The sequence below is a fragment of the Trachymyrmex septentrionalis genome, unplaced genomic scaffold (assembly GCF_001594115.1).
Source record: "Trachymyrmex septentrionalis isolate Tsep2-gDNA-1 unplaced genomic scaffold, Tsep1.0 scaffold182, whole genome shotgun sequence".
Classification (NCBI taxonomy): domain Eukaryota; kingdom Metazoa; phylum Arthropoda; class Insecta; order Hymenoptera; family Formicidae; genus Trachymyrmex; species Trachymyrmex septentrionalis.
The window spans coordinates 51299-64829 of NW_017304990.1; the positions used below are offsets into that span (position 1 = coordinate 51299).

The 13531-nt window shown below is 38.0% G+C and overlaps 1 protein-coding gene across 4 annotated transcripts in view; it reads left to right on the top strand.

Moving 5' to 3' along the window:
• The window catches only part of LOC108746613 (proton-coupled amino acid transporter-like protein pathetic), a 20088-nt gene that overhangs the window by 1613 nt on the left and 4944 nt on the right, over positions 1–13531 (top strand). Inside the window, exons 1-2 of one of the 4 annotated variants that reach the window (XM_018483487.1) lie at positions 8768–9479; positions 10139–10224. In XM_018483487.1, coding sequence (XP_018338989.1) covers positions 9399–9479; positions 10139–10224 — 167 coding nt within the window. In that variant the 5' untranslated portion in view covers positions 8768–9398. Of the gene's footprint in view, positions 1–8767; positions 9480–9767; positions 9984–10138; positions 10357–13531 lie in introns of those variants that run through there. The other 3 variants (XM_018483490.1, XM_018483489.1, XM_018483491.1) reach the window with 3 other exon arrangements.

Here is a 13531-nt window from a genome sequence, read left to right on the forward strand (position 1 = left end):
TTTTTTTTGTGCTTAAAGCGAAATAGATACGCGCAGTCGAAGCGAAAAAAAATATACAACGATGACTACAACTACGACGCCAAATATTGCTGTAAGCATTAAGTAATTCAATTGTCGTGCAATATTGATAAGAACAAATCGCGCAGGAAGAGTTGATTCAGGTAATGCATTTCATTACGGATACGCGCAGTTTGCAAACGTCACGGGCGATTACGCACATTCTGCATATGCAGACAGCAATATTGTGTAATTAGGTGAACGCATTTAAGCGAATCATATCAGGAGGTCCGTTGGCATATTGTTCTCTGCGATTATTTCGCGTTTCTTGCTGCCTTTCTTAGCGTTGCATTCGATTTTATGAAAATCAATTCTAATGTATTAAAATTTATTAAAATTTACTGAGTAATATTTAATGAGGCGATTATTTTGATTTACCTCTTTAATATTAATTTTTAATATTAATTTAATCGAAGAATATCAAATTGTAAAACATTAAATGTTAAATGTATCAAATTCATAAATAGATCCTATTTATTATATATACCTATAATTAGCTGTATGTTATATAATTCTTTGCTGATCGTTTCTTTATTTTAAAGTAAAAACTGTTTCAAGATAATTACGGTACTAATGGAGTTTTGGAACGATTCTAATTATTTATATATATATCGTTTTAACTCCGTAATGTACTATTTTATACGTTACGTAATATATATATATATATATATATATATATATATATATATATATATATATATATATATGTGTGTGTGTGTATAATAAATTGATACGAAACACATAACGCAATGTTGATCTGATACTTTGCTATAAAGATTAATTATGAATTTCCTAATATTTTAGATAGTCATCTTCTGATTCATCGTGGAATAAAATGTTTGATAAAAATTGTCATTCCTCGAGAAATCATTATCGCGGTCGGTCTCTTTCAATTAACGTAACACGTACGCAAAATGTAACGCACGATGCGTCATCCATTGCCGCGTATTTTTTTTTTTTTTTTGGAATCGAAAAGCGTGCCTTATTGCAATTTATCTATCTGTTTCATCGCAACTTTTTGGATTCTGCAATTCGGAATGCGCTCTATTAATGCCATTTGTTTTTGGTAATCGTCATATCGTATCGAGCCATATTTCACTATTTATCGCAATATGATAAACGCACCGGATGTTCCCACCATCTTGAAAAAAAAAAAAAAAAAACTCTACTGAGAATTTGCACGATAATACTGTATACTCGTATATGTATGTATACGCGTGCATTTCGCTATAGAGTAAAATAATTTTCTTAGCATTAAGATTCCTTTAGTTTGGCACTTTTAACGAATGCGAAAGTCGGCCGTGGCGTAAAAGTGTATTTTTGATCGACCTTTGCATCACGCATGTGGCTATTTAAAATTTCAATAATATTTAACTTTCCATGATTATGTGTCAGCACACGTAGCACCCCTTCTCTGAGCGTCATTCATTTTTTAAATGGGACGATTTTGACGTAAGAAAGGTAACATCTTTCTGTATTTTTAAAGTCTCATTTAAGTGCCAATTTAAAATTTATTCAAGATTATTGTCGGACGGAGCGCAGTATTTTTCTATTTTGCTCATTTCGGTTCAGAATGAATAAACATTGCCCTTTTTATCGTCCGATATCGAATGTCTAGTTTCTGCTAGTGACCCCGATCGATTGCCGACGTAGGTTTTCCTCGAGACTCACTGGCCGTTGACTTTGTATCGGCGATCGATGCCATGCAGTGAACAAACCGTCTGCTACAACAGTAGTCACACAAGTTAAATTTAACTCGTGAACGGAGCTGTTTTCACGCGCTGACGATAAATATTGTAGAAATTATGCCGTCTTGGAAATATTTCTGAGGTGCCTTTTCTCCGTTTCTTAAATAAGCTAGATTTTTTTTTACATCATCTTTTATATTGTTTTTTTTTTATATCAATTAAGAACTTAAAACTTGTTACGATTTTTAAAAACGATGCACACTGTCGATTCTATTACGGATAAGCAGTTACCAGTATGTTCGGGTCGAGTCTTGAAAATCTTCCGCTTTTGTGATGAAAGATTTCTTTGTAGTAACAGAATTTCGTAGAAATCGACATTCACGTAAGCCTTTCTACAATCTTCGTGATTCCGATTAGTTTTTATTCGTATCGTTTCCCCTGCCGTTCCGACACCGACGCCAAAAATGGGTTATCTTTCTTTCGTAATCGAAACTAGTTCTTCTTGAAAATTCCACGTTCCTTCCTTTCTCCTCAAATTGTTTAGCTTCCTCGGTCAATTGCTTCGTGACATGTCTAACGACAATGGCAAGTGGCACGACTGCGGCTACGTCATGGAAATTTCCCGAACTGACACCTTTCCTCTTCCTATCTTTCTCAGTTTCTCTTTTTTCTTCTCTCTCTCTCTCTCTCTCTCTCTCTCTCTCTCTCTCTCTCTCTTCCTTTCGCGTCGTGTTTCCCCTTCTTCCTTCCGTTCTCTCCCTACTACGGTTTCTCCATCCCCTCTTTCCAGTCCCGTTCTTCAGTTCCGCCGCTATTCCAGCAAGTCTGGTACGTCCCATGTTCTCGAGCTGCTTGGCAACCTTGATGATTTTGGCCAGTCGTCTGACACTCTTTTTCACTATCTCTTTCTTGTAATTGCCTTTTTTTTTTTGTCGCAGGTGATTACAAGAACTGTGATCATAAACGCAGACGCCGCTCAATTTTCGTTATCGCAAAGAATATATAGTGTATGTCGATTCTAAACGTCTACGAAGGCACGACCTTGACTGTTCATATTTCCTTACATTTTGCAGAGCACAAGTTTTTTTTCTCTCATTAAAATTTTAAACGAAACGCTCCAATTAACTCGCACGCTTACAATTCCGCTCGCGGAATAATTGCGGATCGCTGAAAGAGTAATTTTCTAAATTTAGAGCAATGTAGTCGCATTAAAGACGAAGTCATTATTATTTTTTAATACATTTGGCACAGACTTGACGAGATGCCGTCGTTGCGCTAAACATGCTTGCTATCGAGCGTAATCGTGCTGTGGAATATTTATAATTCCGAATAGATGATTTCCGAGTACAAATTATATAACTATGAAACAGTTGAGAGAGAATTCCGAGTAGGGATGATTCAATCCCGCTATCGCGCCAGTATTAATACGAATCCATTTATTTCGCGCTCGCAATTAAGTTTCCTGCGTATGTGCACGTGTCGTCACTGGAAACACGAGGCGAGCGTTCAGTTGCTGAGCTTGCGGGAGTTCAGTGGTCTGCGAGGAATAGAAGTCACGCGAGTCGTCTCGAGACACTATACTGGGTGTCTCAATGAAACTGAACGTCCTTTTGAAACAAGACGAGGCAACGATAGCGATCTGTTGCGAATCGTTGGAAGAGGAGAACTCGCCACGCATGAGAGATCGCAAGTTAGGCTCAGCCTTTTCACATTGGATGTTACGTAAGGACCAGACTTAGCCGAGATGAGTCATTCGAACGACGCAGACGAAGATGTAAAGATCAGATAATGGGCAAAGAAAAAGATGACGGAGATAAGAGCTTACCGCGAATCGTTCTGAGTGTATGAAATCATGTTTAAAGACTTTAACGCAGCGTCTATTACTCTTTCAACGTTTCCGCTTCTTCATTGTCTCCAATGACAAGGCATAATTGCACGAATTTGATTCGTCCGGGTCGCGATTTGGCTGAACCGCACGCAAGCAGATTAAGAAGGTCAATGCTGTTACCAGTCAGTTCAATCACGGAAATATATATATATATATGTACTGCGCACGTGTATGATGTCTATATAACTAACCTTGTTCCTTAAATTTTTCTACACTAATTTGTCAGGAATCATCAACTTGAAATTTGCGTTAATTATGTAATTTCGATTTATATTTTATATTGATAAGGACCCGAATTGAAGGGTTGAAATGTATAATTCACTTATTTTCTTACATTCACACGAAAAATCAAGAATTTCTGTGCACCCGAATGGCTGACGTAGGCTCTGATTTTTTTTACATTTTTCACTGATAGATTTTTTTCGCGCTTCATAATATATATATTTGTTTCCCTAAATTTTATTATTAGTAAGATGAATCGCTCACTTATTTCTCGCTTAAAAAAGAAATGTTTTTTTCATACATATGCGCACATTTGTTTTTAATTGAAAAAAAAATCAATTTTAATTAAAATCATTAATTTCCAAAAAAAAAAAAAAAAATTACGATTTTTCAGTGCAATTTTAATTCATCGTAATCTCGGCGTTAAAGTTCTTTAAATAAATAAATAAATAAATAAAACTTTGAATGTAATCGTGTAAATCGTGTAAATCCATACTCTCACCTTCGCATAATAATTTCAGAAGCACCGCCATGTAATACATGCGTACGTAATTCAGGGGCAGTAGCAGAAATGAGAGTGCGAGACTCCCACGCGGTGCAGTCATGCGTAACGTACCGTTTGTCGGGATGAGGATGTGACGTTGCTGTCAGATTTGTCAATTCGTTATTTCGCTGTCGCCGCCGCGCCGACGGCTAGCTGATTCGCATTAGAGCATATATACATATATACATATATACATATATATATATATATACGCACACAGATTATATACATATATAGATGACACGCGGCGTATATATAAACGAGACGAGAGAGTAACAATCACATTCAGACCGGGTCTCGCAATTCGTTGTTATTGTGGCATTGAAGTCACATGCTTTGTGCCGAAAGGAACGCAAAAAAAAGCCACGATCTTTAATACGTCGCAATTTCGTTCAATAGAGAACCCATTGCGCCGATTTACGATTCGGGACTCGCTCGTTAAGACGAGTTTATATTTGGCTATGTTCGTTTTTATTGACGGTTGAACCGATTAAATCTGTTTCAACGATTCAATTGTAGATAGGTCATTAGCGAGGTTCTCGAAATATCTACCGGAATCACTTTGTCGCGTTCCATCGGTCTAGACTTTAATCACCGAATAAAGGTCTATCAAATTTGTCAATTACGATCTCGTGTAATGTACGCTTCTATTAACTGCTAGTTAAAAGATTGATGTTCTTTGACATAAAATTTTACATAATTAAATAATTTTATAAGAGCTTATCTGTAATTATTGTTAATATCTGTATTATTTATATTAATAATAATACACTCTCTCTTGTGCAACAGATATTATAAATTCACTTACGAAATAGCATTGAATTAACACTGATTTCTATATATTTTTAGTTTGACATGTGTTTATATTTTTGTCAAACCAAAACAGCAGCCAATCACTTTGTTCGTATTATGGTTGTTAATATTTCTTTAAGGATCGATAATTCACACCACAAAGCTATTTATTTTTCTTTAGTAATATACGAGTATCAATTTCAAAAATTTTTTTGATTCGCAGAAGCAGATTTAATTATCTGGGACACATGTAATTAAAACATTTGTTTTTTAATGTTCTCTTCCGATTAGTATTGTGCAAATTTAGATTAGTCAGTTGTATCACAAGGAGCAATTTTATTAAAAGCAGCAATCGTTAAGAAATTAATAAAGAATAAGTTAGTTACTTAGAAATAAATACAAATTAAATTGTTAAATAAATTAAGTAAATTAAATAATAGCATATTTACTATTTTCCCTCGATATAATTTACAATAAAAATCTGCCTTCATATTTTGTCTTGAAAAGAAATCTTGCTACCCTTATAACGATTTCACCTAGATATTTGTTTTATAAATAAAGCAGTGCTGAGATTCTTGGCGATCTTCATGCCTCATCTCATATAAAACGACGCAATAACTCTTTACGCCGTATCGTTTATTATGCACGCCCAAACAATACCCGGAAAAGTAATACGCCAACAGACTGCAATTTGCATGGTTGCTCAATATCAGTATACATTTAACGACTGTCACGAATTTAGCTGTTATCTCGTGCCGGTGTTTGCTCGAGGAATTGTGTATGTATATTTTGCCACTAATGACACAACGATCGTGCACGATTAGCTTTCAAGGCCTCGGCCGCTTGGCTCCCCCATTTCGATATTGCTTTTATCCCTTCCTTCTTTCCGTCGCTGATTAGGCTACCCTATGTCCGTGATTACTTTTTGAGGTTTCCGCTTATCGCGTGATTAGTGCTACAGGTCTGTTTTCTGTGGCTGAACCAGTATACACTTTTGGGACTTGAAGTGAAATAGGTATTATGTTTGATATTTATCGAAAGCGAGAAAGAGATTTCTAGTGCAATCTAGTGCAGGAACAGAAAACAGACCGTATTGTCTCATTCATTAACAGAATGTCACATGCTTCAGAAACGCAGGAATATTCCCACTTCGCTGCGAAGTGGAAATTCATTTTTAACACTTTTGATGGCAATAATAATTCATACGATATTCAAAGTAATTTACGCTTTGTTATGTTATCTTTAGATTTTATGATAAATGGTTTTTATTTCGATTTCTTTTTTTAATAAACTACTATTCCTTAAAGTCTGGCTTTAAGAAAAATTCATTCTGACAGTATGAGAGAAAGAAAAACAGAAAATTTAGCCTTAATTTTGTAACATTGGGCAAAATTAAATTCCAGTACAATCGATTGCTATATTATCAGTTTTATAATTGCTATCACAGCTACTTTCGATTTTTATAAAGCAGCTATTAAATCTGCAACAGTCTGTAATAAAATCTGTAATCAAAAACAACTACGTGTACACCAATAATATACTACATATACTTGTATATATTTAATTGTCAGTCTCAACTCGTAAGAGTTGAGAAAGAGACAACGGGAGAGCGGGGATAAAGTTTCTTTGCAAAAAGTCTCTCCTCGTTTCATCGCATGTGGAGAACGCGTCATTTTCGTTTCGAGGCGCCGCGGGCGCAAAAATAGACGGCGAATTCGTGAACGAGGCCGACCTACGCAGAGGTGTGTAATTGGAAAGAATGGCGAGGAACCGGGTCTCCTCCGTGGGTGCGTCGTCGCGTCGTCGAGACGATCGGGTTTATAGATGTTTACCGTGACCGGAACACCGCGGGATATTACGCGTAGGCGCTGCGCCGTTACGGATACGTATCTCGTGCTTCGCGACGATATATGTTTCCCAAATGTCCAAAATAACCACTGAGACATATGGGTTACACGGAGAGACGAATTTTTGACTCGACGAAGAAATTTGTGCGCGCAAAGTTCGGACAATTTTGATGAATGATGAATTTTTAATGTTCCTTCATTTGAGAACCATTATTAGCCTCGATATTTTAGGACTTCCATCTTGAAATGATCTCAGGAGTCTGCTATGTATATTGGCTCGGACGCAACGAATACACATATTTGCTTACGTAATCGTGACGTATCGTATTTAATTGTTAACTTTGTAACGTAAAAAAAATATTTGTAAAGATATTCGTAAAAAGAGTCGAGAGGAATATTTTTGTATACTCGATCGATAAGTTAACTTAAATTGATAAATAAATCGCGTTTGTTCTACGATTAACGTTCCGCGTATATTTTTAGATTCGACAACGTTGAATGCGGAGGTCCATCAAGTGTAGTAAATTTTCAGCTACACTCTAAATGACATTAGATTCACTGCTGTTTGCACGCGCATTCATTATCTATCGACACTAGTCTAAAGTCCAAATCATCATAATAATCCTAACGTGAAATCATGGTGCAATCATATTTTAAGACGCATCTATTTCTGAAGCATTGGCATCTAAAAAATATTTTAGTATCGTGGGACAAGGAAAAAATAACGTCGCAGCGTCTAGAGTTGGTGTAAATCAAAAGAAAAGATTTACAATTGTCTTTCAATATATTTAAAACAATAATACACACAATTTCCTCTTTTTTTCTCTCTTTCGAGTTATACCGTTTTTATTCGTATACACTCGAGAAAGAATTATTTACTTACAGTAAATAAATATTTGTTCAATTCAAAAAAATTAAACTTAACCCTTCGTGATAAACACCTCCTGAGAATTTTATGTTGGTCACGCAGGGGACAAAATGATCCCAATAATTTTTTTTTAAATCACAAAAATTACTGAATATATATACTTTAAACGTTGTAGAATATAGAAATGTAGTTGGCTCTTAAAAATTTTTAATTTTAACACATTTAAAAATCGCAAAGGCTGACGTCCAACGAGCAATACGCAGTTAAAAGTGCAAAAGGGTATATTTTAAATTTTGGATAAATAGTAGTTTGTCTCGTTTAAAAAAAAAAAAAAATCTCAGAAATATAAACCCTCCCACCCTGAAGACCCCAGGTGACTAGGAAGGGTTAAATTTAGGTATCATTTATTAAATCGAATAAATATTTATTTTCTGTATATAAGCAAATAAATAATTTCTTTTCCAGTGTACTTGGTACAATATAATGCGTTGCACTTGTGCCACGAATAGATACGCAAATTTTCCACTTTTCCTCGTGCAATGAGTCGTCAACGAAACCAAGCGCCGCGTATACTAATTCGTGAGCCAAACCGTCGAGGTTTCGGCTGGCGATTCGGAACCCCCGTCCGTCACGTCGTTCAAACAGAATCCTGTTTAAACCTGGTTAGCGGTCAGATGGCCGGCAACGACGTACATACGGCTCACGTGAGCAGCGACCGCGCGTCGGTTTGCTCTTCCTATTTTCGTAGCCGTACGGTATATAAAGAACCCGTCCTCCGGAGACGTCGCTGAAAGATTTGGCAGCGGTAACCGCGCTTTCCTGCGTCGCGCGCGGCGCCGTACATAGAGCGGACCTCGAGTAGCGGACGCTCTATCCCCCGCTCGCGGATAGAGCGTCCAGTGTGAACACACAGGGCGGGCACTTCAGTTTGAGTCTATCCGTCGGCATTCCGTCGGAACGTTCGGTCGGTCGTCGCGACGCCCGTTTTGCACGCGCGTCGGTGCGCGTCGATTTTCAACGCTCTTCGCCGGACGTCGCGCACCGCAGGCGGGGCGTCTCAAGATAGATACTCCTTGCCCTCGCGCCTCCTCGCGCCACCTCTTCGACTCGCGAAACGAACGGGAATGTGAACGAAGACCCCGAACGTGGATGACGTGATGCGTTCGCAATTATCCACGAGGATACGTTCGTACCTCTCCGAGAGGAAAAAAAATTTTCCCTTTCAAAGCGGCACCGCACGAGCACTCTGACGCTTCCCGCTCTTCGCGCTCTGATTTCATTCCTCCGTCGCGCGCCACGTTCATTCGTACTCTGGAGATTTTTGGTCTATCAAGACGACTGGCCGAGTGTTGACGTGAATTCGAAATAATACCAATGGATAACATTTGGTGCAAATAATACATTTCTCTTCCTTCTACGAGGTCTGAAACGGTGTTTATCGGGGACTAATAACACTCGTCGTACATTCGTAAGGTGAAAAAGAAAAGGCAAAATGGGGAACATCGATAGCTCTCACGATGTAGAAATGAACTCACTGTCGTTGATGGCAGCGAACGATCGTCCCCATATTATGGTGAATACAAATTATATATGAATTATTTTGGAAAATAATTGAGGCAATTTAATTACTGGACAAGGAGAATGAAAATATTATTCGCTGCGGCAGCGAAGTGCAAGGAGAATTTAAAAATGCATTCGAGTAACTTGACAAACATAAATTTCTCATGAGATAATTAATTATTGTAACTTAAGTCACTTCAATTTTTAATATCTTTTCTTTTTTTTTTTTTAATTCGCGCGTTACTTAAACGAGTTAATTTCTCCGCAACGCGTTACGGCGAAAGCCATTCGTAATTGAGTTATCGAGGAGTTACCGTTAATCAAGTCGATCGTAAAATCCGGAAAGCCATTGGATAAAACATCCCAAATCGGATAAACAACGGAGCGTGTCATATACACAGCTCGATGGATCGGAGACGTGCGAGGCTACGCATAATCTGAACGATACAAAACTGACCTGTCCCAATCTGCTCCCCTCCAAGAGAGACAATTACGAACGATCATCGTCCTCGTCCCGGTGCGTTCAAAAGTTGTTCATCGCGTTCGCCGATAACGCGCCTTTATTTCGACCCACTTAATTAATTCGCGCGCGCGCACCAGCTCGTCACGTGCGTGCGCAACGTGCTCGTAATTCGCACCGATTAACTCCGACCCTCTTGTGTTCTGTTACAGAGAACGCCAATGCGCCCGATGATAGCGGAATACGAGCCGAAGAAGCAGGGTGTGAAAACCGAGCTCTCAGACGTGGTGCTTGTCAAGTAAGTCTGAAAATTCCGCTAAAGAAATCAACGCGAACGAACGGCTCAACGTTAGTTGAGCGCGTTTACTATCTGCTACCACGACCAATCATCACCATTGCTTTCTTGCCAAACCCAAATGCTCAAGCAAACGTGAGTGAGAACAAAACCCGAGGATCATATATTGTGCATTTACGTTTTTTTTTTTTTTTTTTTTTTTTTTTTTCCCGTTAATCTGTGTACTCTATGCTCCCATTCTCTTGTGCTATATACTTATACATATATATTACTATGGTCATATATCATCTTTAATTCACTTGCTCATTTCTCCTTTGTTTTGGTTTTTTTTTTTTTTCGTTCCGTTGTTTCTTACCGTTAAACTATTCTCTAATTGTTAGTATATTACGTACTAATCATGCATACCGCCTGATCGCTGACGTAGAATTCGTAGCGTAGCTGGCACCAGGGATGCTTGACGGCCGCCTGCTGAATCTTGGACGACTGCGAAGTTGCTCGTTTGTGTTGCGTACAGATATGTATCTGCTTACTGTGCCATGTTCTTTCACGTCGTGCGAACACTGCGTATGAGAAATTCATTTACCTAAAAATCATTCTTAATTTGTTAACCCTCAAGACATAACGTGGTTAGTTTGTGGGAGACCGTTATGTCGGAGCTTTATTTTTATTTTCTTTCAAAAAGTTAATCAAGAAGTAAGTTTGATACTGCTTTTAAGTGAACGATACTTAAAATAATTAACCCGATTCGCCAAATTGATATTATTCGTACTAAAAAAAAGAAACAAAGTGATGCTTTGAGGGTTAAAACCAATGCCGAATGTAGAATCTGCGAATCGTTTAATCACCGTCATCATCCTGCCAATAAAACAACGTTTTTCTCTTATCGGATAAACAAACGATGCTAAATATTAGCGATGTGTCTATAATGAGATAAGATCATCTCGATATACTTGCCAGATAAACAACGAACAAATAATTAAAAAGTTTCTCTTTCTATACTACGGACAAAATTATAATATGTAAATATATAGAGATCACAATTGTCATATAAAGAACATGTTTGTTTAAACATTGTTTCTTACAAATACGTTAGATTATTATTGCGGTATAATTAAAATAATTTAATATTAATATGTAATGTATTTAGAATTTAAATATATAAAATTAAAAGAAAATTATTTCTTTTATTTTCTCTATAAACACTTTTTTTTTTTACGAAAAATAAAATTTTTATTTTTCAAAATACGATAGTCATCAATAATTTCTTTAATGACTAAGAGCTCTCTCTCTCTCTCTCTCTCTCTCTCTCTCTCTCTCTCTCTATTTTTTGGTTTAAAGTGCGATAATCGATAAGTGAGAAGAACGGCGATAAAATCGCAAACGTTCGCTTCCTTCGTCGACTGATTTAGTAGTGCGGCCACTACGAAATCTTTGGAACCTTTGCGCTCGAGACGAGACTCCTCTCTGCTGCCGTTTTACCCGTCATTCGTCGAAATCCGTTTACGCAATAATCTTCTCGCACATGCGAATTCTTACGACCTTGAAGTGGTTTACGTCGGTTAATCTTTAACACCTTCGCGCTTATGCATTTATGTATTATCCCGGACTTCCTGCATTATTCTCGATATTGCGACTACGTTCTGTTCTAATTTCACTAAACGGAATATCCGTATCAGTCAATTGCTGCCCAAGGCTGACTGATTTCTAATTCTATTTAATTCTCATATTCTCCTCTTTAGCCATTTACGACTTTCATGCGCCAAAGGTACGCTAGTGACGAACGTAATAATATGTGAAACACGCGACAAAATTGTACCTCTTTCTAGAAACGCGAGAAATTAATAATTAAATTCTCTCAGTCAAATTAAATTGCGACGAAGACTCTCGTGGCTAATTTTTCTGACAATTTCGTGAACATTCATAATGAAATATTAAGTCGTTTCAATCAAATATTAAATCGTAGCTGCTATCTTTATGTGCAATAAAGCGGGATATTATCTTAAACAAAGTATTCGAAGGAAACTGTTCGATAAAAAATTCCATTACGTCGAATCGATTAACCGAATCAGTTTACATTCCATTATCGTTTCCACGTGTATTCATATCTCATAATTTGCGACGAGTAACGTCGGTTTTATTCGTGAGAATAAAACGGCAGCAGAAGGAGAATCGCTGCGGTTCTTCTTCGTCGCTGATCGAGAATGCTTCGTGAAGAGGTCATGCGGTATGCAAAGCAGAATATATTCCCAGAGGATAAAGGATTTGTCTTTACTGTATAATATGTGCATTTATATGATTCCAGACTAGCGTATAAACTCCGGGCGTAGATTCGGGCTCTATGAAAGTGCTCTGCGAATAATGAAAGAGAACAAAAAAAAAAAGATACTATCGTTGAGGAAAAAAAAAAAAAAAAAAAAAAAGATACTATCGTTGAGGAAAAAAAAAAAATAAGAAAATACGACACTGTCGGATCGCTTTTTTTGACGCTTTAGCTCGAATGAAATTCGCACAAATAGACGACGCGACGCGACGTCGACGCGATGCCGACTTGGACGCGACGCAAAAAAATATATCATCGGACGGTTGCAAAATCCGTGGCCAAGAGCCGAGATGTATTGGCATATCGATTCGGTGATAGATCTATATTGACGTGCGTAAAAGCGAAAACGAAATAAAAAAAAATAGAACAAAAAAAAAAAAGAAAAGTACGAAAAAAAAAAACGCTCGGCCAAGTGCGAAAGGCAAGCAAGAAGGAGGCTTGTTAGTCGTCGTACTGCGTCGTGGCGCTGGGCGTCGCGGTGATGCAGTGCGGTGGTTTGCGGCTGCCCCTCTGTATGTATTATGCCTATAACGCGACGCGTTGAACCCCACGGTCACGTTGTAACACGTGACGACCGGACACACACAGACTCTAATCCCGGGGGCTTTCTCGACAGAAAGCTTCGCACGACTACGGGAGAGAAACTACCGCACCTAAAAGACATGGGTACCTATAATACCTAAACACCTATACCGTTCTTCTTCTTCTTCTTCTTCTTTTTTAAAACAAATCTATTACACGAACGTGCATCACTCGACTCTTTTTCTCTCTGTCTCTCATACACACGTGACCACGCGCTCACACATCCGCATACGTACATAAGCAGCACATGTGCAGCGTACATACTTTGCGTACAGAGCGATTGTGCGATACTCGCGGTTTTCGGTGTTTCGGCTGTAGGTCGGCGACAGAAAATTCCCCGCGTCTCATACGGAGCGCCCGTTCACGAAGGCGAGAGTACGTCTGCATGTCTCGAATTGACCGTTAATT